General features: G+C 54.3%; 1 protein-coding gene across 2 annotated transcripts in view; it reads right to left on the bottom strand.

The window, feature by feature from the left end:
- Positions 1-18,521, bottom strand: part of ASAP2 (ArfGAP with SH3 domain, ankyrin repeat and PH domain 2) — a 127,977-nt gene extending 109,456 nt beyond the window's left edge. For both annotated transcript variants that reach the window (XM_058668301.1, XM_058668300.1), the window contains exon 1: positions 18,073-18,521. In XM_058668301.1, coding sequence (XP_058524284.1) covers positions 18,073-18,198 — 126 coding nt within the window. In that variant the 5' untranslated portion in view covers positions 18,199-18,521. The remainder of the gene's footprint in view (positions 1-18,072) is intronic.
- Positions 18,522-23,267: the final 4,746 nt, after the last annotated feature.

Consider the following 23,267-nt stretch of genomic DNA (forward strand, 5'->3'; position numbering starts at 1 on the left):
TAACAATTAAAAAATAAAAGGGGGGGTGATAGAGGCATAGTGGATAAAGCCAGTGCCGGCAGCACAGGCATCCCACACAGGAACTGGTTCATGTCCCAGCTGCTTTACTTTCCATCCAGCTCCCTGCTGATGGCCTGGGAAAGCAGCAGACGCACCCTTGCACCCACGTGCGAGCCGGATGAAACTCCCGGCTCCTCCTGGCTTCAGTCTGGCCCTGCCCTTGCTATGGCAGGGATCAGGGCTGACCCAGAGGTGTAGATCTCTCTCTCTCTCTCTCTCTCTCTCTCACTCACTCACTCACTCACTCTCGCTTTCACTCTGTAACTCAGGCTTTCAAACAAACAAATCTTAAAAACAAGAAAAAAAGGAAAACCGTGTAAGAGGAGTAGGTGCTATGGTGCAGTGGGTTAAGTCACTGCCTGCGATGCTTTGCTCTGGTGTCAGGGGGTCAGTTCATTACTCGTCTGGTAATGCATCCTGGGAGGCAGTGAATAATGGCCTAAATGCTGGGGCCCCGCCACCCGCGTGGGGGACCTACATGCAGTTCCTGCTTCTGGTTCAGCCTGGCCCAGCCACAGCTACAGGCATGCGAAGGGAAAACCAGTAGGTGGATGATCTCTGTCCCTTTCTGTGCCACTCTGCCTCTCAAGTAGATGAAAATAAATAAACATTAAAAAAAAAGGTTTCCCAGAACAGTTAATACCACCAGTATTAATAGAACCTAGTGCTATTAACTCCTCTCTGACCTATGGTACAGATAATTCTAAATTCTGCATCCTCCCAAGTCATTCCTAAAGGCGGCACACACAAGGGCACTTGGACCACATGGGAGCCCCATGGACTCAGAATAGCACCCGCAGGTCATGAGCACAGAGCGCTCCTAGCTCCTTGGCAGTCCTGGCTGAGAGATCCCTTGCTGAGCATCCCAGCCCAACAACATCCCAGCTCTGTCCCAGGGCCACCTCTTGCCAACTGCGTCACAAAGCCACATCGCCTCTGTCGGGCCGCTACTGTGCATACAGCCTGCCTGACCCAGCACTCCAAAAATAGTCCTGCATATCCATTTCTTATCACTGGAGCAAAAAATACCCACAGCAAGCTGATTTTACAAAGAAAAGAGCCTTACTCGGCCCTGTGATTCCGGAAGTCTTGGCGCCAGCAGCCTCCTCAAGTGGTACAGGGCATCACACGGCCAAGGCAGGAAGTGCACCTGTTTGTGTTCCTCGGGGAAAACCCTGGGATTCAATCCCAGAAGCCCCACCCTACATGTCAGGGTCCACTTAAGTGACCCCACCTGCCTCCGACCAACACCACACCTCCACCCAGGCCTTAACTTCAAAGTTAGGGTGATGGCTGTCCCTAGTGGGTCGAGACACCCACCTCCCACATGGGAACATCTGGATTTCAGTCCTGGGTCCCCCTTCTGATACCAGCTTCTTGCTAACACAGACTTGGGCAGCAGCTGGATGAAGTTATCCCCAGCTTCCATCTCGGCACAGTCCCGGTCACTGCAAATTCATGCAGCGAAAGATTTTGCTGTCTCCCTGACTCCCTGACTTAGAAAACAAGAATGGAAGCTGCTGGCAAGACATAGACTGCTAGGGCACAGCAGGACAGAGCAGGGGTGCCTGCCGGTCCCACACGTAGCTCCTCATACCCAGCAGCGGAAGGGACCACAGCCAGGGGCTCAGCTCTCGCAGCCCTCACCTGCTGGCTCCACTGTGACAGCTCCTCCCATGGACAAAGGCTCGCTCCTGAACAAGGTGGCTGGCATCTCTCCACACCCCCAGCATCTCCTATCCCTGTATGAGCTGGAAGGGAGGTGGCAATCCCAAGCCACCCTTCGCAAGTCCTCCTTGGCTCTCTGTCTAGAGAAGGACTGTGGAGAACCACGCCCCCAGCATCACAGCATCTCAGGTCTGCCTCAAGGATGGACGATAGCTACACACATGCACAGAGGGCTAGGTGGAAGAAACGGCCACACACAATGGATGTAACAGCAACTGCTTCAAGAGTCCGCAGCGAAAACAGCTGTGATGAGAGGGAATGTCAGGAAAAGTTTTACAGAAGGAAGTGGACGGCCAATACATGTTTCTACATTTACTTATCTCAGAGGTCAAGTGATGGGAGGTGAGCAGAAGACAGAGCAAGATCTTCCATCTGCTGGTTCACTGCCCAGAGGGACAGTCCAGGGGCATAGCCAGGGTCAGGCTGAAGCCACACACTCCACTCAAGTCCCCAGGGTGTGTGGCAGGAACTCAATCCTACAGCCTCTTCTGCTGCCCACCCAGGCACATCAGCAGCAAGTAGATGAGAAGTGAAACATCCAGGGCTCAAACCAGTGCTGGCATCCCGAGCGGCAGCCTAACCTGCTGCACGACAATGCCGGCCCTACAAGGTATTCTGCACGGAAGAAATTAGATGTTCCTTAGGATGCTTTCATGAGCAAGGATCTCAATAGTTCTAAAACATCTCCCTGCTTCTCTAGTGATTTCAGCAGATAACACAGCAAGCCTCACTTCGCCCATCCAAACAAGTGTTTTACCTTCCAACACACACAGAGCAACCTTTTAAAGGAACAGCTGTGAAACCACAAAATCAAGACAGGCTGCGGAACCCTGACACTCAGCAACACTTCCTGAGCAGCTGAAGAGAGGCGGGACTTGGCCCCGGCCATGAGCACACACGCGGCAGGAAGGGGGGACCACAGGAAGACTCAGAAACCACAAACGGGGGACCTCGAAGTTTGAAAGCTCTGTGACCCCAGAAAGGAAGTGGCAGAGTACTCTGAGGTCACACAGAAAACCGCAGAGGCAGCCTAGCCACCTGGCAGACAGGCCAACTCACGTGTGCACACCCCAGCAGGCTATCCATGCTGTCCTGCCTTGGCCCAATCCCCCCCAGGAAGCCACACTGCACACCTGCCAGACGTGAGTCACCTGCGCTCCCCACACTCCCCGCTCTAGGCACCTCCACCCCGTGAACTCCAGGGCCTGTTGTCCTGGAAACGCACCTCAGGGCAGCATGTACTGCCTGCCAGAGCCCAGGACTGGAGCCTGACTCATGGCCGTGACTGCCCTGAACTGCCAGGGCTGGCAGAGGCACGCGGGAGTGGCCACGGGGCAGGCGGGCCACACCTCTCTTCTAGCCATTTCCTCCTCCTGCTGGCCCCAGTGCTCCTATCTCATGGTGTGGCCTCATCTGGGAGCTTGGGGAAGGCAAGGCCACAGCACATCGGATATGTTCTTTCTGCTTTACTTCAATACTCTCTTTCTCTTTTTTCAATTATTTATTTGAAAGTCAGAGTTACAGAGAGAGAGGAGACACATACACACACACACACACACACAGAATCTTCCACCCAGTGGTTCACTCCCCACTCGGCTGCAACGGCCAGGGCTAGGCCAAACTAAAGTCAGGAGCCAGAAGCTTCTTCAAGGTCTCCCACACTTCTGCAGGGGCCCCAGCACCTGAGCCATCCTCTACTGCTTTCTCAGTGTTTTATCAGGGAGCTGGATCATAAGTAGAGCAGCCAGGACCCAAACTAGTGGTGCCTGCATGGGATACCAACACCACAGGTGGCAGTTTAATATGCTACACCATGGCATTGGCCCTTACACCTCCATGTTTTAAGGCACTTCCAGGGGCTGCCAGTGTATTCAAGCCAATAGTACAGCTTCCTTTTGAAAAACAGGCAATTTGGGCCCGGCGGCGTGGCCTAGCGGCTAAAGTCCTCGCCTTAAAAGCCCCGGGATCCCATATGGGCGCCGGTTCTAATCCCGGCAGCTCCACTTCCCATCCAGCTCCCTCCCTGCTTGTGGCCTGGGAAAGCAGTCAAGGACGGTCCAAAACTTTGGGACCCTGTACCCACGTGGGAGACCCAGAAGAGGTTCCAGGTTCCCGGCATCGGATTGGCGCGCACCGGCCCGCTGCAGCTCACTTGGGGAGTGAATCATCGGACGGAAGATCTTCCTCTCTGTCTCTCCTCCTCTCTGTATATCTGACTTTGTAATAAAAATAAAATCTTTCAATAAAAAAAAAAAAAAAGAAAAACAGGCAATTTCCAGAACACTTCCCTGCTGCCGCTGCCACCTCATCATTCAATCCCAAGTCCAACAGAGCATCAGAGCCATTCATGGCATATAAGGGACCCTGAGCGTTCCACACCCGGCCTTGCTGAACATACAGATGGCCGAGGGACCCAGGCAGTCCATCAATTACGAGGGTCAATAAAGCCAGGCCCTCAGGCACCCTCAGCAGCTGTGACTAACACATTTTCTCCCAAGAACAGGTCAGCCTCCCTTGCTTTGCTTGGAGCAGCAAGGGGCTTCAGACATTCCACTCCTCCAGCGAGCCTACAGATGACCATGAACCACGTCCCGAGGACAAAACCACAAATCTGGGCCTGGGAAACCAGGAGCCAATTGTCCAGGCCATCCCTGGAGCCGCACTCTGGGGACCCTCGGGTGGGACCAGCTGCCTTTTCAAACAAAAGCTGATGAACCAAGGAGTGAAGGTCACGGAGAACCGCAGGGCCAGGCAGGGGGAGAAGCAGCCAAGCTCAGATGGCAGCCCGGTCAAGCATGCTGGTCCCCAGCGACGAGGTGGCACCAGGAGTGCACGTGGGACAGGTGGTGCTGGAGATGGAGAGCTAGCCACCCACTCAGGCATCCTACCAAGCCTTCTCTCTGCAGGCATCAGTGCTTCCAAATGAGAAGTTTGCAGTCGGAGAGCTGCCAACTCGGCCATCAGCCACAGGTTCCAAAGGTTCAGTCACTCAGCCAGTAAACACAGCTCGTTCCAATTTGTCAACCAAGAAAATAAGTCAATGAAGAGAATTTAACAACGTGTGAAAACTAGGACCCTCAATAGCCCCCTTCTCTCTCCCGAACACAGCAGTCTCCCAGGGCCTGGGGGTGGGGAGGCCAAAGCAAGGCAGTGGGCATCTTGACGCAGCCACAGAACACCCTGGGCCAGGTCAACACCTGAATGACCACCCCAAAACACCTATCCAGAGGTGGCAAAGACCCTACACCCATTTGCCAAAGCAAGTGACATTTCCACTAACTGACTTCACAACCAAAGCCCAAGCGGGCAAATCTTGCGTTGTGTCCGCAGAATCCAAACGGAAAGAAATGAAGCAAACTGAGGACAGGAGACCTCACCTGTCGCGAGAACTCATTTTTCCAAATACTGAAACCAGTCATTGAATTATATGACTGAGCCTCTATTCTGTACAAACCGCTGGGCATTCAGGACGAAGGAATGATCCAACAATTAGGCAAGAAATGAAAATCTCCCTGCATGTCAAAAACAAAAAATAAAGGAACGATCTGTACTGGCAGTTATCTCCTCTTCGGATACTCCCAAGGAGCACTCACACACGCACGCGAAAACTTCAGAGCCAATAAACAGACCCAGCTGACTGTGCCAGACAGGCAAGACAAAAATTAAATGTATTTCTATAAACTAGCAATGAAACGTCAAGAAACAAAATCCAGAAAATAATTCTAATTACAATAGCATCAAAAAGGATCAAATGCCACACATGGAAAGCCATCAAAACATCAAAGACTTGAGTAGCAGAAAAAAAGAAACAGGAGAACTCAAGTTTACTACAAGATGCTGATGGGGTGTCAAGATGTCTACACTCCCGACCGTCTCCAGACTCCACACATCACCCACGAAAATACCTGCTTGGCCTTCCCCCAGAAATCAACCAGGGGATCCTACAATTCCTGTGGGAATGCTCAAGGGACCCAGGATTACCAAAACCATCTTGGATAAGGGTGGACAACAGTGAAGGTCTCACACACTTGTTCATTTCAGACCTGACCTTGAGTCCACAGCGACCAAGACCATGGTGTGGGCTGGGGAGACTTGCTCCTGCCCAGTTCTCTTTGGACACGTATGATCTCACCCCAGGACGTGCCTATTTTCCAGCTTAATAACAACCTGGGACAGACCGGTCGAATTTCCAAGTCCACCTCCAGTTGTCTCGGCCAGGCCAGACCTCGTACAGCAGGTGAGTACACACTCCCTTCCCACCACCAGCACATAAAAGACCAATGAAAGACAATTCGGACTCCAGAAACACACCATTCAACAAACTTCAATTCACGCTCGAAAATGGTGCTGCGAGAAATCAAAGAAGAAAACAATGGTCTCTCCAGTAAAGGACTGGGGGACCAGTGGAATCCACACACTACAGAAGGAAGTTGGACTTCCTAGCTCACATCACATACAAAAATTAGGACCTGAGGTAAGAAAACTATCAACAGAATACCAGTGGAGCCGGCGTTCTGACAGAACAAGTGAAGTCACCCCCCTCATATGAATGTCAGTTCAAAAGCTGGCTGCTCCAACTCAGCTCCGGCTCCCTGCCGAAGCCCCCCGTGGGAGACCTGGAGGAAGCTCCTGGCTCCAGCCTGGCCCGGCCCAGGCCATCGCAGCCAGTTGAGACGTGACCCAGTGCAGCAAAGAACTCTCTGTAACACTGCCTTTCAAATTCAGATAAGTACAAATAAATTAAAAAAAAAAAAAAACTAGCACAAATCTTTGTAATATTAGGCAACAGTTTCTTAGCTACAATAACAAAAGCAAACAATCAGAGGAAAACGGCTATTAGCTATTTGTACTTCATCAAGATTTTCAACATCAGGACTCTGAAAATCATGGAGTTAAAAAACTCCAAAAATGTTTTAAAAATATATCTTTACAAATTATATACCTGATTGAGTCAGGTATCTGGAATACATGAAGTCCTCTCAAAACCCAACAGTGAACACACAAATAATCCAACATAAACACAGGCAGAGGACAGGAACAGCTCTGCACCCAAAGGCCCCAGCCAACGGTCACAGCACCAGTCACCCCGCAGGACAATGCTCCACAAAGCCAGAGTAAAATCCTCACATCTGTCAGGATTCCTGTGCTCAAACCCAGAGAGCAGCCAACACTGCCAGAGGCGGAGGCAGCACTCTCACACTGCTGGGGGAGGGAAGGTAGTACGGTCTCCCGCAAAAAAAAACACGCTGGCAGGTCCCCAGGCGGTCCAGCAGAGCTGCCCAAACTCAGCAACTCCACCCTGCCACAACCATACACGAATGCCCAAGGGCCCCTGGGCGGGGGAGGGCTGCCCCGCTCCCCCTCCCCCGCCAGCGCTAAGGCAGAGCAGGGAGACTCCACTACGGTGTCAATATTCTATATGGGCGCAGGTTCAAGTCCGACTGCTCCACTTCTCACCACCATCCCTCCTCCCCCAGTTCTTTTCTCTATAAAGTTTTGGTCTCTTAGCTGACCAAGTCCACCAGTGTGCATCCTCAGACCCAGACAATTGCTGCAAAGGACCTGACGTCCTGGCCCAGATAAGCTGGCTGTCATGTCTCCCATGTGTATCTGAGCATGCTGTCCACTGCACAGGCATCAGCAACTGGGGACACCCAATCCTGATACATGCACTCCAAGGTCAGACCACAATATCTTGTGATAATTCCCTGTGGCTGGAGGGTTAAGTCCAACAATCTAGTTGAGGAGTATCCCAAGAAATCTTGCCTGGGTTGACCTCAGACCTAACTCTTATGTGCACCAGCCAGAAGCGGGTAAGGCTCAGCTTGTTACCTACACCGAAGCAGAACTGGTGGATGCAACAGCCTGGCCAGCTCCAGCCCCAGCCTCAGCCTCATCTCTCAGGCAAATCAACAAGAGCAGCAGCCTAGGCTAGCCAACGCGGCCTGCCACAGGCACCAGCGAGTGCCGTGGCCTAGTCAGGGCCACCTTCAATAACTGCCAGCAGACCCACCCCCAGCCCTGGTTTTAGTGTGTTCCAGTATGTGCGGTGGCCTAGCCAGGGGCTCCTTCACTTTTAACCCAGGTCCCTGCTGATGCATCTAGGAAAGCAGCAGGTGGCCCACGTGCTTGGGCTCCCACACCCTTGCGGGACAGCTGGATGAATTTCCAGGCTCCTTGCTGTGGTCTGGCCAAGCTCCAGCTGTTGCAGCCATGTGGCGGAATGAAGATCTCTTTCTTTTTCTTTCTCTCTCCCTTCCTCCCTCCTGCTTTGTAACTCTGCTTTTCAAATAAAATTAATTAATTCTAAAAAAAAATTTTAGGGCTTGGTGTTGTGCCACAATAGGCCATGGAAAGTTTCCCACTGGCATACATTCGGCATGGGTCAGGAGCAGACCAGGCTGAATCAGTTCATGTCAACCACTGGCAAATCCGATCGCCAGAACAGAGTGTGGGATGGGCCGGGTTTGGTTGCGACACAACCAGTACACATTATGGAATGCCAGGGCGTGGCTGCCTGTACTGGATGTGAATGCAGCACCCATCCAGCACACGTGAGATCCAGGAAGGAAGGGGCAGAGCTGGCGGGGGGTTTAAGGGGCTGGTCCCCTCACCAGTCAGCTACTCCCACTGGAGAGTTTTGGCTGGGATAGAGACAGACCCGACCAAGCAAGGCTATAACACCTGTGCGCTGCATGTGGACTAGATCAGGGCCGCAGCATCAGCTGGCAGAAGCTGGCACTGGGGACTAATTCTGTCGAGTCAAATCTCAGGACCACCTAAAGAGTGCATAAACCGGGACAGAGAGACCTGGGAGGGAAAAGTGGGTTCCCCCTTCTTGGGTCACTATTCCCGTGGGAGGGCATGAAAACTAGGACGGGGGCTGGGATGGCTAGATAGAGAGGCACTCAACAACATCTGTGAGGGCTGGATGGTTGAGTTGGTTAGATAGAACTAAGCTTTAATACCCATTGACAAGTACCAGAGCCAAATGGGATGGGGGACAGACTGGTCTTCTGCTACACATACTGGCAAACCAGGGTAGGGGGCGGGCTTGGAGGGGGTTATTGTGGGTCGCCCCTACTAGGCTGCAGCTCCCACTGGTTGATGTAAGGGCCGAACCAGACTGGACTGCAACACCCATTGGTTCCAGTGCAACTCGGGACTGAAAACAGAACCAACCCAGCAATTGCAACCACCAGCTGATCAGGGTGATGGACTGTGCCGGGCCCTGTGCTTGCTAGAACATGCAAGAAACTAGTCTGGGAATACCTCAAAGTATCTTTGGAGATCTCCCCAATCGAACTGCTGGACTCAGAACTCTAACCAAGAAAAGACAGAACAGGACAATCATTCATCTCAGCTATATGTTGGCAGCAAATTATGGGGCAAACGGAGACTTTATGATGGACCATATCAATTGGTGGACGACCTCATCGAGCGAAACTGGTAGCGATTCATAACTGCAGAACTATTAACACCACTCGAGCACATATCTCAGAGCATGCCCCACATCCGGGACTTAGGGTGGGCGGGAAACCGGGTGGGGCTTCTCCCTCAATATCCCCCTTTACCTCAGATACGTGATGGAAACAATATGGACATAATAGCATTACCCACTTTCCTATCCCCCTAAACCTTTTTTTTTTCCTTCTTTTTCCTTTAACTGTAATTAACTATGTAAAGATTGTCAACAACAATACAATAAAAAGAAAAAAAATTTTAAAAAAAAAGATAAAATTAACAAAAAAAAAAAAAAAAGAAGTGAACCAGTGGATGGAAGTTCTTTCTCTCCATCTCTGCTCTCTGTAAATCTGCTTTTACCCCTAAATAAACAATTAAATTCTAAGAAACAAAAAAAAAAAAAAGAAAGTGGACTGAAGTGCCGGCATCCCACATGGATGTTGGTTCAGGTCCCCGCTGCCACACTTGTGATTCGGCTGCCTGCTCCTGGCCTGGGAAAACAGGGAGGACCCCCTGGGTCACGGCACCACATGGCAGACCTGGAAGAAATCCTGGCTTTGGACTACTCAGCTCTGGCTGTTGCAGCCATTTGGGGAGTGAACCAAGCGATGGAAGATTGATCTCTGTGTGTGTGTCTCTCCTCCTCTCTCTGTAAATCTGCCTTTCCAAGAAAAATAAATTCATTTAAAAAAAAAATTTTTTTTCTTGGAAAAACAGTGTTTGCAGATGAGCTGATCAGAAGCCAGGAGCGTCTTCCAGGTCTCCCACACAGGTAAAGGGTCCCAAGGCTTTGGGCCATCCTCTATTGCTTTCCCAGGCTACAAGCTGGGAGCTAGAAGGGAAACAAGGCAGCCAGGACACAAACCAGTGCCCATATGGGGATCCCAGTGTGTACAAGGCAAGGATTCAGCCACTGGGCCATTACGCTGGGCCCCAAATAAAGAGAAGTCTTTAAAAACAAAAGTTAAGAATTCCACTTGCAGATCTGGCAGCCACATTGTCTCTGAATTATGACCTTGCCTGGCCTCCTGTCATTCATCCCAGAGCCGTTCCAGATGTGAATAGGGAGATGCGAAGAATGTCGGGATTTTTCCCGTTGGCAAAGGTGCTTAGGGATCACCGAGTCATACCAAACCAAGAACTGGGGGCTCTGCTAGCACCTTTATGTAAAGAAACCACTACAGGTCACTACAGTCTGTAAACCCTGTGCCCATAACCAGCACCTGCTGTGCACCGAGCACAAGCTTTCCAGGCAGGGCTGCGGAAACGCTTCAGGGCGAGCAGGAGACCTCAGCAGCAAGGCCCAGGTGGAATTCCAGCCCACACACCACAGGGAGTGCAGGGATGAGGCTGGGAGGAGGAGGCAGCCCTGTAACCCTGGTCAAGTAGCTGAGCCACAATGAACTTCACAGGGGAGTTTTTCTTTTTTGGAATAACTAAGCAGGTGAAGAATAAAGACGCCAAGAACTGCAAACACACCTGGTACGCAGCAAGCACCCAAGAAATGTTAGGAAGAAAAGACAAAGGGAGAAGCCACCCATGTGGACCAGTGCCATGCTCAGGATCTCCTGGCAAACCAGTGACCTCGCCAGACACAGTGCTGACCCAAGCAAGTGATCTCTTACAACCCAAGGTAGGAGATGCCTGTAAGCCCTGCCATTGGCTCCCAGGACGGCATGGACAAGAAAGGCACCCCAGCAGGGCTGGCCTGCAGAGCTCATGCAGCCCAGGAACCCCACCAAAGGCCACTGTGCCAACCCCGAGGCTTGCAGACTGTGGGGCCTGACCCACACCAGGCCCCACCTGCACCAAGCCCCAGCGCCTCCGAACACCTGTGCTGACTGCCCTGCTTGGGGCACAGTGCCTCTCAGCCAGACCCTTAGAATCAAGTCACAGTGATGACTGAAGGAACTGCAGGCAGCCTGCTGAAGCAGAGCTGCGGAACACCCAGTCACCCAGCAAACACCGCCACGCCTGGAATTCTTCCTCTGAATTCAGTCAGGGGTGTCATGAAGCAGGACTGGAAAAATGAACTGCGGGCAGATTTCCCAAGCGTGTAAGCAGAATCCAGCATTTACCCCAATTAGGAACGTGCGTGCGGCCCACTGGGGGAGCATTCGCTCTAATAAGAGATACATTCATGCCACTGCGCCGCCAGAGGAACTGGCTCACAGTACTGCTCCCTCCACCACACCTCCAACACGCAGGCTCTAGCTGAGAATGAAGGTCTCACTGAAGGAGCGTACAGCAGGGCCTGGCACAGGGGTGCAGCAGGTGACACTGTCTCCTGGGATGCCAGCCTGCTCTGTCGGAGCGCAGGTTCAGGTCCCAGCTACTCTGCCTCCTATCTAGCTCCCTGCTAACATGCATGTGAAAGCAGGGGAAGACGGCCCCAATGCTTGGGCCCCGCCACCCATGAGGAGACCGGGATAGACTTCCTGGCTCCTGGCTTCAGCCTGGCCCAGCCCAAGCTGCTCTAGTTAGCTGGGAATTGAACCAGTGGATAGATCTGTTTTTCCTTGTCACTTTCCCTTTTTTTAAAAGATTCATTTCTTTTACTTGAAGTCAGAGTTAGAGACAAGGAGAACCAGAAAGAGATCACCCATCCACTGGTTCACTCCCCAAGTGGCTGCTACGGCCAGAGCTGAGCTGATCCAAAGGTGGCCGCCAAGAGCTCCTTCCAGGTCCCCCACACCGGTGCAGAATCCCAAGGACCCGGGCCATCTTCTGCTGCTTTCTCAAGCCACCAGCAAGAAGCCGGATCAGAAGTGGAGCAGCCAGGATTTGAACACGCGCCCACATAAGATGCCTCACCACAGGAGGAGAATTAGCCCCGGCACAGGCTTTACATGGTTTGTTAACTGAACCTCATTGCTGCCCTCTGAGACCTGTATTTTATTCCATACATCAGAATATCTTTAAGAGAGAAACTAACCTCTCTAGAGTGTCAAAAAGACTCGCAGCATGAAGCACATCCGGCACAACCCCGGGATAGTCTGGGGTCTGCGGGAAGAAGCCAGTCCTGCTGTCCATGCGACACCCGGCACTGGCCACAGCAATGTGTGCCACGTGTCCAGGAGAGCACACCCTGTCAAGTTCCTCCATAAAGAAGGTGACCATCACGGATCACAGCCCAGAGCTCCGGCTGCCGGGACGCATGCTCCACCTGACACAGCAGGGCAGAAGCCATGTGAGAGACAAGGGGCCCACGGCGACCCAGCTGGAGGACCTGACACCGTGGAAGCGGGTGAGCAGAGGGCAACATCCCTGCCATGGTGATGTCAGCCCCTCTTCTTAGCTAGGCAACAGCAGCATCTGGAGAGCTGACGTAAGGACCCTACTCCAGGCACCTGACCCCTGCCAAGCTTTTGTCGAGAAAATGGCTAACTCGCCCCTCCAGCCCCGCCAGACAGCATGCCGGCCCTCATCAGCACCACAGCACAGCGAGACAGGTCCCCCACCCAGCTTCTGCTGCCAGCCCGCCAGGCAGCACACACTGTTCCCTCCTTCAACTGGCCTGGGGAGCCGAGCTGGGCCGAGGCCTACTGTGGGGCAGCAACTCTGCTGCCCACCTCCCACCCCAGCACGCAGCAGAACTATGCAGGCAGGTCCCAGCTGCTGCCCCCGCAGCATGGGTCTCCATGGGCCTCTCACCCCACCGTGCCAGCCCTCCCCTCTTGCCTGGACTCTCTGCCTCACTGGTCCATTCTCCAGGAAACAACCACAATGATGTTTCTAAGATGTAGTCAGAATTACGTACACCCTGCTCAAAATTCTCCAAGGACTTCCCATCATAAAGTCCACAACAGAACTCAAATGCCCTCCCCAGGAAGACGAGACCCTGAGCCATCTGGTCCTGTCACAAAAACCAAGACTACAGGCTGGGACGGTGGTATAGCATGCTATTCCTCCACCTGTGAGTACCGGTATCCCATACAGGAGCTGGTTCTAGTCCTGGCTGCTCCATTTCCCACCCAGCTCCCTGTTTATCAGGCCTGGGGAAGCAGTGGAGAATGGCCCAAGTGCTTGGTTCTCTGCGCTCACCTGGGAGACCCAGAAGAAGCTCCTGGCTTTGGATAAGCCCAGCTCCAGCGATTACAGCCATTTAGGGAGTGAACAAGCAGAGAGGAGACTTTTTCTCTCAGAAAAATCAGCTTTTCAAATAAAAAATATAAACAAAGCTTAAAAACAAAAAGTCAAGCCTCCAGGCCCCACCCAAACCGATGAAGGCAGAATCCTAGGGAGTCGGTCGGGGGGTCTCTGGGCAGTAGAACTCACCATCCGTCCAGGATCCACCGCCTGAGTTCTCAGGGGAAAACTCGGAGGCAGCTGGACGCAAGGCTCTGCCTTCTGTGTCATTTGAGGCCGAGGCAAAGGGAGACGGGAAGACAGCAGCTCTGAGCCACTGCTTCACTCCCCAAACACCCACAAACACCTGGGTTGAGACAGACCCCACAGGACGGACAGTACAGGTCTTGCACACGGGTGGCAGGGGCCACCATCAGGGCCTCCAGGGGGTGTGGGGCAGGATGCTGGGCTCAGCAGCCAGAGCCAGGAACCGCACCAGGCTCCACGAGGTGAGTCAAGGGGTCGTCACCGTTAAGGCTAGACGCACGTCCATGATCGGTGCATGTGGACGGCCGTGCTGCTGCCAGGGGCGCCATCTGCAGTCACCACAGGGTCGGTCCGTCTGCATGGCCCAAGCACTGGAGATGAGCCAGCCGACCGCAGGTCCAGCGTGGGGAGAACCACTCCTCCCGGCTTCTTGTCCCATCACCTGACACACAGTGTGGCTGAGCCCTGCAGGCGCCCTGGGCGAAGGCCTAGGAGCAGCACTGTTGCCCTGGAGCAGACGGCGGTGGGGGGCTCGAGGGGGCGAGTCACCAGAGGACTGTCTTTTCTGGTGATACCACTTCACATTCCAAGACTCTGGGGCCAGTGTACAGCACACTAATCCACCACCTGCAGCACCAGCGTCCCACATGGACGCTGGCTCGAGTCCCAGCTGCTCTACTTCCAATCCGGCTCCCCGAGAAAGCGAAGGAGGATGACTTAAGGCCTTGGGCCCCTGGACCCTTGTGGGAGACCCAGAAAAAGCTCCCGGCTCCGAGGTTCAGACCAGCCCAGCACCGGCCATTAAGGGAGGGAACCAGCAGTCGGAGGACCTCTATCTGTCTCTGACTCTTTCAAGCAAAATAAAATAAAATAAAATCTAAACAACATAACAGTGGCCCCGTCGGCCCCACGCTTCCAAAGCAGACACAGCAGGTGAGGGGATGTCTTGCAGGTGGCAGCGGCAGAACACGGCTCCCAGTCTGGAATCTGGAGTCACCGGCCCCAACAAACCACAAAGGGCCCAGTCCTGCGTCAGGAGAGGCCCGGTTCCCACTGCCACTGCCAGCAGGGGGCCGCCTGGGGACATCAAGCCCCTGGGCTGTGACCACACTGCGATTTCCAAGGGAACCAAGGACAAACAGGGCAAGAACCATGGCCCCGGAAGGAAGTAGATTACATTGGAAGACTTGTAAGTCAACATCAAATTTATTTTTAAAACTACATGCTCCTGCCATGTCAGTGAGCCAGAAGGGTCGCGCTGGACACACAGACATCCCACATCTGCCAGATTCCTCCCTGGTGTGAGATCATTCCAAAGCGTCCACAGCTCACACACAGCAACACAGATTCCCACCACCAAAAAAAAAGAAAGGAAAAACGCTCACTCTTCGGATTTCTACCACAATGACTTACTGCTTTTCCACCATTTGCAAAACATGGGGCCGACTCCAGACTTGGCAAAGCTTGTAAAAACTGCAAGATAATTACTTCACCCGGAGAAAGTGACTGAGTCAAAACTTTAAAACACAGCCCGGTGGACTCGCTGCCAAGACAGCAAACTGGTTTAAAAAAAAAAAAAAGAGAACCCACAGGGGTTAATCCATGAGTGGATTTTCCACTCACTCACAGCCCCTCCCGCACTCCAAGCCCCCACCCAGGCCCTGGGCATTCCCTGAGCGACGCCTTGGCAAGCTCTGGCCCTGACTAAGCCTGTAACCCACGAGGCACCACGCACCACACCGCATGGTGTCTCTCTTTATGCAGACCTTAAAACCAAGCAAAATGAGAACAGGCAAGTGGGTGATGCAGACTGAACCTGAACTCGGGTTAACAGCATGGAGCAAATTAAAGAATTCAGCATGACAAAGAGAGGAAGTGCCACCCAGGTGAAAGCCACGTGGAGCCAAGTTTAAACTCTGCTTCAGTCTTCCACAGCCGGCAGCAAACGACTTGACCTTGTCCCTAAAGACTAACCATGCCATGCGAGGTCTGTGGAACATGGCAGCGGACAGGGAGCGAGACCCCACGGCTGCCCATATTCTAGCAACAGGCAAGCAAATCACACCACACCGGCCAGTTCTTAGCACAAACAACCTACGTGAGAAATGACAGAGGTGAACTAGTTTAAAAGTAGTTTACTAATTCCACCAGTCATGTTGGTAAACACAGAAACTAGGGTTTCACAAGTTTAAACTTATTACAGGTTAAACGAGTGATAGTCACCTTGTCTGAAAACAAAATACTGTGAGCAGCAGACACAGGTCAAGTTTTTTTGAGGGGGTGGGGGATAATGGACCTGAACATTAAACTCTAAGAAAAGAACATTACAGAAAGGAATATACATGGATTCCTCCCAGAAATAAACAGCTCGCAAACTTAGTTTTAAGCCCAAGTCTGCACACCACCACCATCATAGCAGGTGCACTGGACTTAGAGTAAGATGAAACTGCAATGACTTCAACACTGTCATTTTTGGAGCCCTAACTAAAGGCTGGCACTGTGGTGCCACCTGCATTATGCCACTGGCATTAAGCTACCACCTACAGCAACAGCATCCCATAGGGTGGTAGATCACAGCTTAGTTGCTCCATTTCCAATCCCGCTCCCTGTTAATGTGCCTGGGAAAGCAGTGGAAGACGGCACAAGCACTTGGGTCCCTCTAGCTATGTGGGAGACCCCAGGGAAGTTCCTGGCTCCTCAGCCTGGTCCAGCCCTGGTGTTGCAGCCATTTGGGGAGTGAATCAGCGGATGTAAGATTCTCATTCTCTCTCCCCCCCTTTCCATGACTGACTTTCAAATAAATAAATTCTTAAAAAAAAAAAAAGAACCAATTTTTGTACTTAGATGACAACATGCAGCAAGCTTGCAACTTAACGACATGGCCAAATCCTGTCTCTTTTTAATCTGCTCAGTCGCTAAGCTCTGGGGGTAATCTCCAGCCCAGCCTACAAACAGAGCTTTGGAATTATACGCTGCACACTAAAATTAATCAGAGAGGGGGGTGCCGATCTTAACAGCACTGCCAGTCCCTATCAGGCTGCAGGCGGGAGCCAGTGATGACCCTGGCTCACACACACACCCCACCAAGCAGCTCCCTGAGGCCGTGAGGCTGGGGCTGCCTTCCCTTCCAGAACCTTCTGTCCCTCACCACCTCTCCACCCACATCCCCACTGGTGTCTTCTCAGGACAGGGGGCTCGAACGCCTTTTCCCAGAGCCACCTCCCAGGCCACGTCCTACCTGCCCCGTGGAAAGGCATCATTCCCTGAAGCCTTTCAGATAAAAGTAGAGTTCGGTGTTCTGGAGAAAGCTGGACTGACAGCAGCTCATCTCCACACAGCCTTCTTCTGGCCAAAACCAGGGGAGGAGGCCGGCCACGGAGAAGGACGACCTTTGACTTCCGCTCCCCCTCCTGCGGACCTTCCAGGCTACCGGGAACTCTCCACCAAGGGAAAACATTCTAGAGCTTTTCTCAAGCGATTCTTAATAGCAGATTCTTTGTTTCAGTGGGGGGGGAAGGGGTAAGAGCCTGAGTCCTGGCCTGGATTGAAAGCTCTGGGCGCCCCTCCCCCCAACTCCAGCCAGGCATTTTTGTGGTCCCCCCCCCCCCCGCAATACCTAGACTACATACCCAAGTTTAAAAATGCAACCTGCGACCTGCCATGGGGCCCAGAAACAGTGAGCTGCGGATTCCGGCCACCACACAACAAGGTAAATAGACCAACCCTCCCCCAGCGAGCCACAGGGAGGGCAGCGCGCCCACACACCCACCCTCGGCAGGTGAGGAAGGTGAGGCTGCAGCGAGGACCTGCCTCGAGCCGCCTGCGGCAGCATTTGTCCCCCGGAGCTGCAGAGCCCCTCGGCGGCATGACGGTGCACCAACACTTCCCTAGATCCAGGCCTCTCCTAGGTAGGCGGAGGCAGCGGCCCGGGGATCCCGCAGGTGAGGCTCAGGTAACCCGGAGCGGTACCGCAGGCCTCCAGGCTCTCCGTGCCCGCACCTCCATCCGCACAGTGCGGGAGCGCCCACGCCTCCAGGCCAGGCTCCCCGGACGGACTCACCGCCCGAGGGTCTGCAGAGAGCCGGGCACACAGTGCGTAGCCTCTCTGGGGCCCGGGGGAGGGGTCTGCACCGGGAACCTCAGACCCGGGGTCGCCACCGCCCCCCACTCTCCGCCCAGAGTTGGCAGCACGGAAGGAATAGGCCCCGCCTGGGGGCTCCGTGAGGGAATTGAAGAAGGGGCGGGGGTCCCGCAAAGGCCCGAGCCGGCCCCGGACCGTCGCTTCTGAGCCCCCCGCATCGAAACAAAGGGCTTCTGTTTGGGGCAGGGCTGGCCCGGCCGCGTCCGCAGCGAAGGAGAAGAAACTTTTCCCAGCCGCTAGTGCGGGAGTGGCGGGGAGTGGCGGGGAGTGGCGCGGAGCGCCGACCCGGGCGCGGCGCCGCCGGTCCCTGCGGCCGGAGCCGCCCCTCCGAGGCCGCCGCTCACCTCCTCGATGGCCGCCACTGTGTTCCGGCACTGGGCGGTGCGCGTGGTGAAGCTGGAGGCCGTGGGCGCCTTGTAGTCCTCATGGGTCTCGGCCACGAATTCCGACACCGAGATCTGGTCCGGCATCGCCGCAACGCGCGGCCGCGGGGGAGCCGCCGCTTCCTCCTCCTCGTCCGCCGCCGCGGCCGCCGAGGGCTCCGGCAGCCGCTGCCTGGGCGCACGGACAAAGGGGAGTGCCGGGGCGCGGGGGGCCGCCGCAGGGCGCGGGAGCCGGCGCGGGGCCCGGCGGCGGGAGCAGGGCGGCGCGCAGCCCGCAGCTCAGCCCGGCCGTCCGCCCGCGCGCGTGCCCAGGCCTCCCGCAACCGCCGCCGCCGTCGCCGCGCGCGTCCTCTCCAGCGAGCCCCGAGGCGGGCGCGCAGAGCCGGCGGGAACTGCCCGCCACCCAGCCGCGGGCCCCGAGCGCCTCCCGCGGAGAGGGGCGGGTCCGGCCGAGCGAGGGGGGCGGCGCGGCGGCCGGCGGGGCGCGGGGCGGGGCGGCGCGGAGGCCCGGGCGCCAATCGGCGCGCTCGCCGCCGGGAAGCGGAGCCTGCGGGAAGGAGCGCGGCGCGCGCCCCGGGCCCTCGAGCCGCTCCCGGGCGCCGCCGCGCGCCGCATTGTCTCGGCACCTGGGGCCCGCGCTGCGCGCCGGGGCTAAGGGGGCGCGTCCCCCGGGCAGGCCGCGCCGCGCGCGTCGAGGCCTCTCCGGGCCGGTCGGACCCTACATGCGCCCGCGCCCTGCCAGAGCCAACGCCCCCAGCTCCCGCCAGTGCGCGCCCGCATCCCCAGCCCAGCGTGGAACCCCTTTGGTGTCCCCACCTGGGGCGCACTCGGGGAAGGCCCGGGCGGCAGGAAGTCGGTGGGAGCAGATCGCCCCCTGCCGGAGGATACACAGCGCCCGGACCACAGCCGGTGCCCAAGGAGCACCTGACACAGCCAGGAGTGGCGACCCTCTAGGGAACAACTCTGTGGTGTCCGTGACCCTGGTAGCCTTAGGAGAGGGTACCCCCAAATGGCAGGCCAAAGGCTTGATAGAATGCAGACCCCCCTAAAGGGTCGCGTTCATGGACCCCAGTGTCACTGACTTGTTACCTGAGCTTGACCCAGGGCAGGCTTTGTGGCTAAGGGGTAAATCGTTCCAGGACCCCAGACCCCAACCTCAGGGAGCTGAGTTTTCTGCGGGGTGGGTGGTGGAGGGTGGTGGGGCCGGGGCAGACTGAATCCTGACGGCTGGTGTGCAGTTAGCTGTACGCAGAAATTCCGGAGCCTGAAGACTGTACTCCCTGAAAGTCACACGCCTGAACTCCCCACCGGCCATAAAGCTGAGAGCAACTCACAAAAACCTTTTGTGCATCTGACAAGGAAGAAGTGTGAGAGAAGCTGGGAAGACAGAGCAGCCTCACTGTCGGCGTGACACTGGACCAGTCCCTGTAAGAATTTGCTCTGAAGTGGTGGCCCTTCGGTCAGACGTGATGTAATGGCCTCTGGTATCTCAACAAAAATGCCTGTGGAATTTCAGTTTCTAGGATGGTTGTGTTAGCGATAGCTTCTAGCATTGAGGCTCACTTGGCAACTGGTTCTGTGTCCTTTCTTTCCTTTTGATGTCTCTGGGGCTTCCTTTATTTGTAACTTCATAAATCTCATGCTTAGAGTCCTCTGCCTTCGTGGTCACACCCTCTGCAGCCCAGGCCAAGTTCCGTGGCCTCCCACCTGGCTTTCCAGCCATCATCCTTTTGTGCTTCCGGGACATGGGACAGTGTCCACCCAGAATGGCATTTTGGGGCTTGGTGATTGCAGGGCCAGGCTCTAAGGAATCAGGAGAGTAATGGGGTGTTTTACCCTCGGCAACGGGCGTTTGCCAAACTCTTCAAGACCACCAGCCCTCAAGGACAAAGGAAAGCTTGGTGTTCTCTTTCTGCACACTTCTCTTGCTCCTGTTCTTGTGTTTCGCTTTTGCAAGGACAGGAAGTAGCAAAGATGCAATGCATTTTCCAAGTGGGTGAGAAGGCTGGTGGAGAAGCAATAGTGGCCGAGTCTTAGAAATCTAAGCAAAGGGTGCTGGTGTGGTGGCGTAGCAATCTAATCCCCCACCTGCTAGCACCAGGATCCCATATGGATGCTGCTTCTTGTCCTGACTGCTCCACTTCAATCCAGCTCTCTGACTGTGACGAGGAAAACAGCAGAGCCTTGAGAAACTGCCCTGTGTGGGAGACCCAGAAGAAGCCCCTGGCTCCCAAACCCATATCAACTCAGCTCTGTCTGCTGTGGATATTTGGCCAATGAATCAGGGATGGAAGATCTCTCTCTAAAAATTGCCTTTCAAATTAAAAATAAATATTATTTGAAGCTAAATGAGGGAGCCCTGTTGTGCAGCACTCTGAGCTGCGGCACTGGCTTCCCGCGTCCAAGTGACGACGCAAGCCCTGGCTGCTCTGCTTTCAGTCCAGCTCCCTGCCAAGGCTCCTGAGAAAGCAACAGGTAGAGGCCCAAGGATTTGGGCTGCTGCCATGCATGTGGGAGACCTGGATGGAGTGGGAGGCTCCCAACTTCCACCTAGTCCAGCTCCAGCCATTGCAGTCATTTGGTGAGTGAACCGTCAGATGGATGAAACCTTTTTCTCTGGGTCGTCCTCTCTCTCTTTCACTTTGCCTTTCAAGTAAATCAATCTTAAAAAGGAAAGGAAATCTAAGCAAAGGTCCAGCATTAAAACAGGCCAAAACAACACATAGTTAATGTTGTCTGCAGTTAACACGCCAAGTCTGAGTGGTTTCAGACCCGTCAGTGAACAATTGAGAGTTGGATCCAGAAGACATCACACACACACACGCACACACACGCACGCACACGCACGCACACACACGCACACACACACGCACGCACACGCACACACGCACGCACACGCACACACACACGCACACACACGCACGCACACACGCACGCACGCACACGCACGCACACACACGCACACGCACACACCTTAATACATCAGGTGAGGAGGAGCGTGCAGATCGCGCCATCACAGGTCTGAACTCCCTCATGCATGAATTTTAAATCCGAAAGGCCCTGATGGGGTGGGCCTTGAGCTCCTGCAGTTTCAATGTCACTCGGGATGCTGCCTCCCACTCCGGGGAGCGTCAGCTCCAACCCTGCCTCCTGGCCAGAGCAGGTGACAGCTCAAGTACTCCCTGCCACATCCGAGACCTGAACTGAGTTCCCAGCACCTGACTGCAGCCTGGCCCAGCCCAAGCCGCTCTGGACACTGGGGGAGGAAGCCAGCAGACGGACCATCTTGCTCTCTCTACCTTTTAAGTAAGATGCAGGTTAGCACATCACTGTCAAAAACCCTGAAACTCTTTGTCCTAATGAGAACCCACCACCACCACCAAAAACAAACAAAAAAAGCCACCTTGATGGGAGAGCGTGTGTGACCCTTGGGGTCCTGTTTCCCATGAATGCTTGGTCATGGACCAGTGGCCCCTGGGGGCGAGTCTTAGCACAGGTTGACTTTTCACATCTGAAACGTTCTGAATCCACGTGTCAGAGGAGAGATTGTACACTGGCATTTCAAAAAAATGGTGTTGCAGTTTTATCATTTCCTGAGAAGAAAGGAAACTATTCTCCAAAAAGGACAGTTTTAGCAACCCTCAGAGAATGGCCACCAACCCGTTTTCCAAAGGGATATTCTGCCCATAGTCCTTCACAGGAACCCAGGATGTTTTCACTCTTAGAACCAGGTATAAAATCTGCCCCGGGCTCTAATTGCACTTCTGGGTTGGCTGGTTTGGTGCAAGCTTGTCCAGTTCACCTGCTGATAACTAGTCAATGATTACTCCTGGACCCGACAGGCTGTGCCTTAACAGAAGTGCGGTAAACAGTGCGATGAAATCAAAACAGTATAACAGGGAAAGGCAACCTGTTCCACACTTGAATGGTCCTCTGCCCAGGACAGGGTTGCTGAGTGAACCCATTTATGCCCAAGGGAGAAAGGTGGGATACACCTGTCACAGTTCTCTGCTAGCACTCAGGAACCAGCCTACAAATGGGAGCTCTGGCCTTTGGCGCCAGCTTTGCTTCCCTGTGACAGTAAACGAACCTCCCTGGCCATTAGCAAGCTTCTTTACGAAATGAGAGACGCTGAGAGTGGCTCATTCCAGAGGCTTCCACCTGCCCTGGCTCTCAGCAAGATCCCCTTCCCCATGCCTTCTGTCACTCTGAACACAGAGAAAGAGCATGCGACGAGGGCTTCATTGCTGGTCCTAGCTGGTTGAGACGGAGAATGCTTTCGATTGGAGCTCATGTTTGACAATGTGGTCATCTTCTTTGTTAACAGACACGGTCCTAGCAAACTGCAGAAAGATACTTGAGATCCATTCTTGCTGGAGCAAAGCTGTTTCTGTAGGTGGTGCTGTTGGTGCTGAACTGCAGGAGACAGCCACGGGCACAGGGGTACCACCTCCCTCAGGGCTGGGTCAGTGGATCCAAAGTCTCAGAGCAGACGACTGTCCATGCTCGGGAATGCTCCTTGTGTCGGGACAGCGGGAACACCACAGAGCAGTGTCTCACGCTACGGCTCTCCCCAGCCCTTCGTTCTTGGAGGAGCAGTCACACAAGCGGCATTGGCCAGTGCTAAAAAAAAACAAAACAAAAAACCCTGGCTTAATTTCTTGTGTTGTTGATGGCCTCAACTCAGTGATGGGATGGAGGTATTAATCATGCAAATCAAACTTGCCAATGTGTCTTGTTTGCAGCAGCTGCCCTGTGAGTAGGGACCATTGCTGAAGCCATATTTTTTCTCTGTTTGCAAACTGTGTGTGATCCTGCCACAAGGTCACTGTGGCATTGACAAAGAAATTTACAGCTCTGCTCTCTAACCCTCCTCTCAGTCATCAGCACACACAGAAGTCAGCCCACATCCGTGTCATAGCCACAGTCATCTGGTCAGGGACATGAGCAGCGTCTTTGCTTAGCTGGGTAATTTTCAGCCATGGACTCACAGTCCTGCTCTGTCAAATTGTGGGTGAACAGCAGGCATAGACCAGCTACGGTGTGAGCTTTCGGTGACAATCACTGTGAGCATTCAATGAGAAGCCGCGAGCCACAGGGAATGCACAAGGAAGTATATCTTTTGTCGTCGCTTGTGTGTTGTGCGTTCTTTAAGC

This window comes from Ochotona princeps, chromosome 8 (genome assembly GCF_030435755.1).
Source record: "Ochotona princeps isolate mOchPri1 chromosome 8, mOchPri1.hap1, whole genome shotgun sequence".
Taxonomy (NCBI): Eukaryota; Metazoa; Chordata; class Mammalia; order Lagomorpha; family Ochotonidae; genus Ochotona; species Ochotona princeps.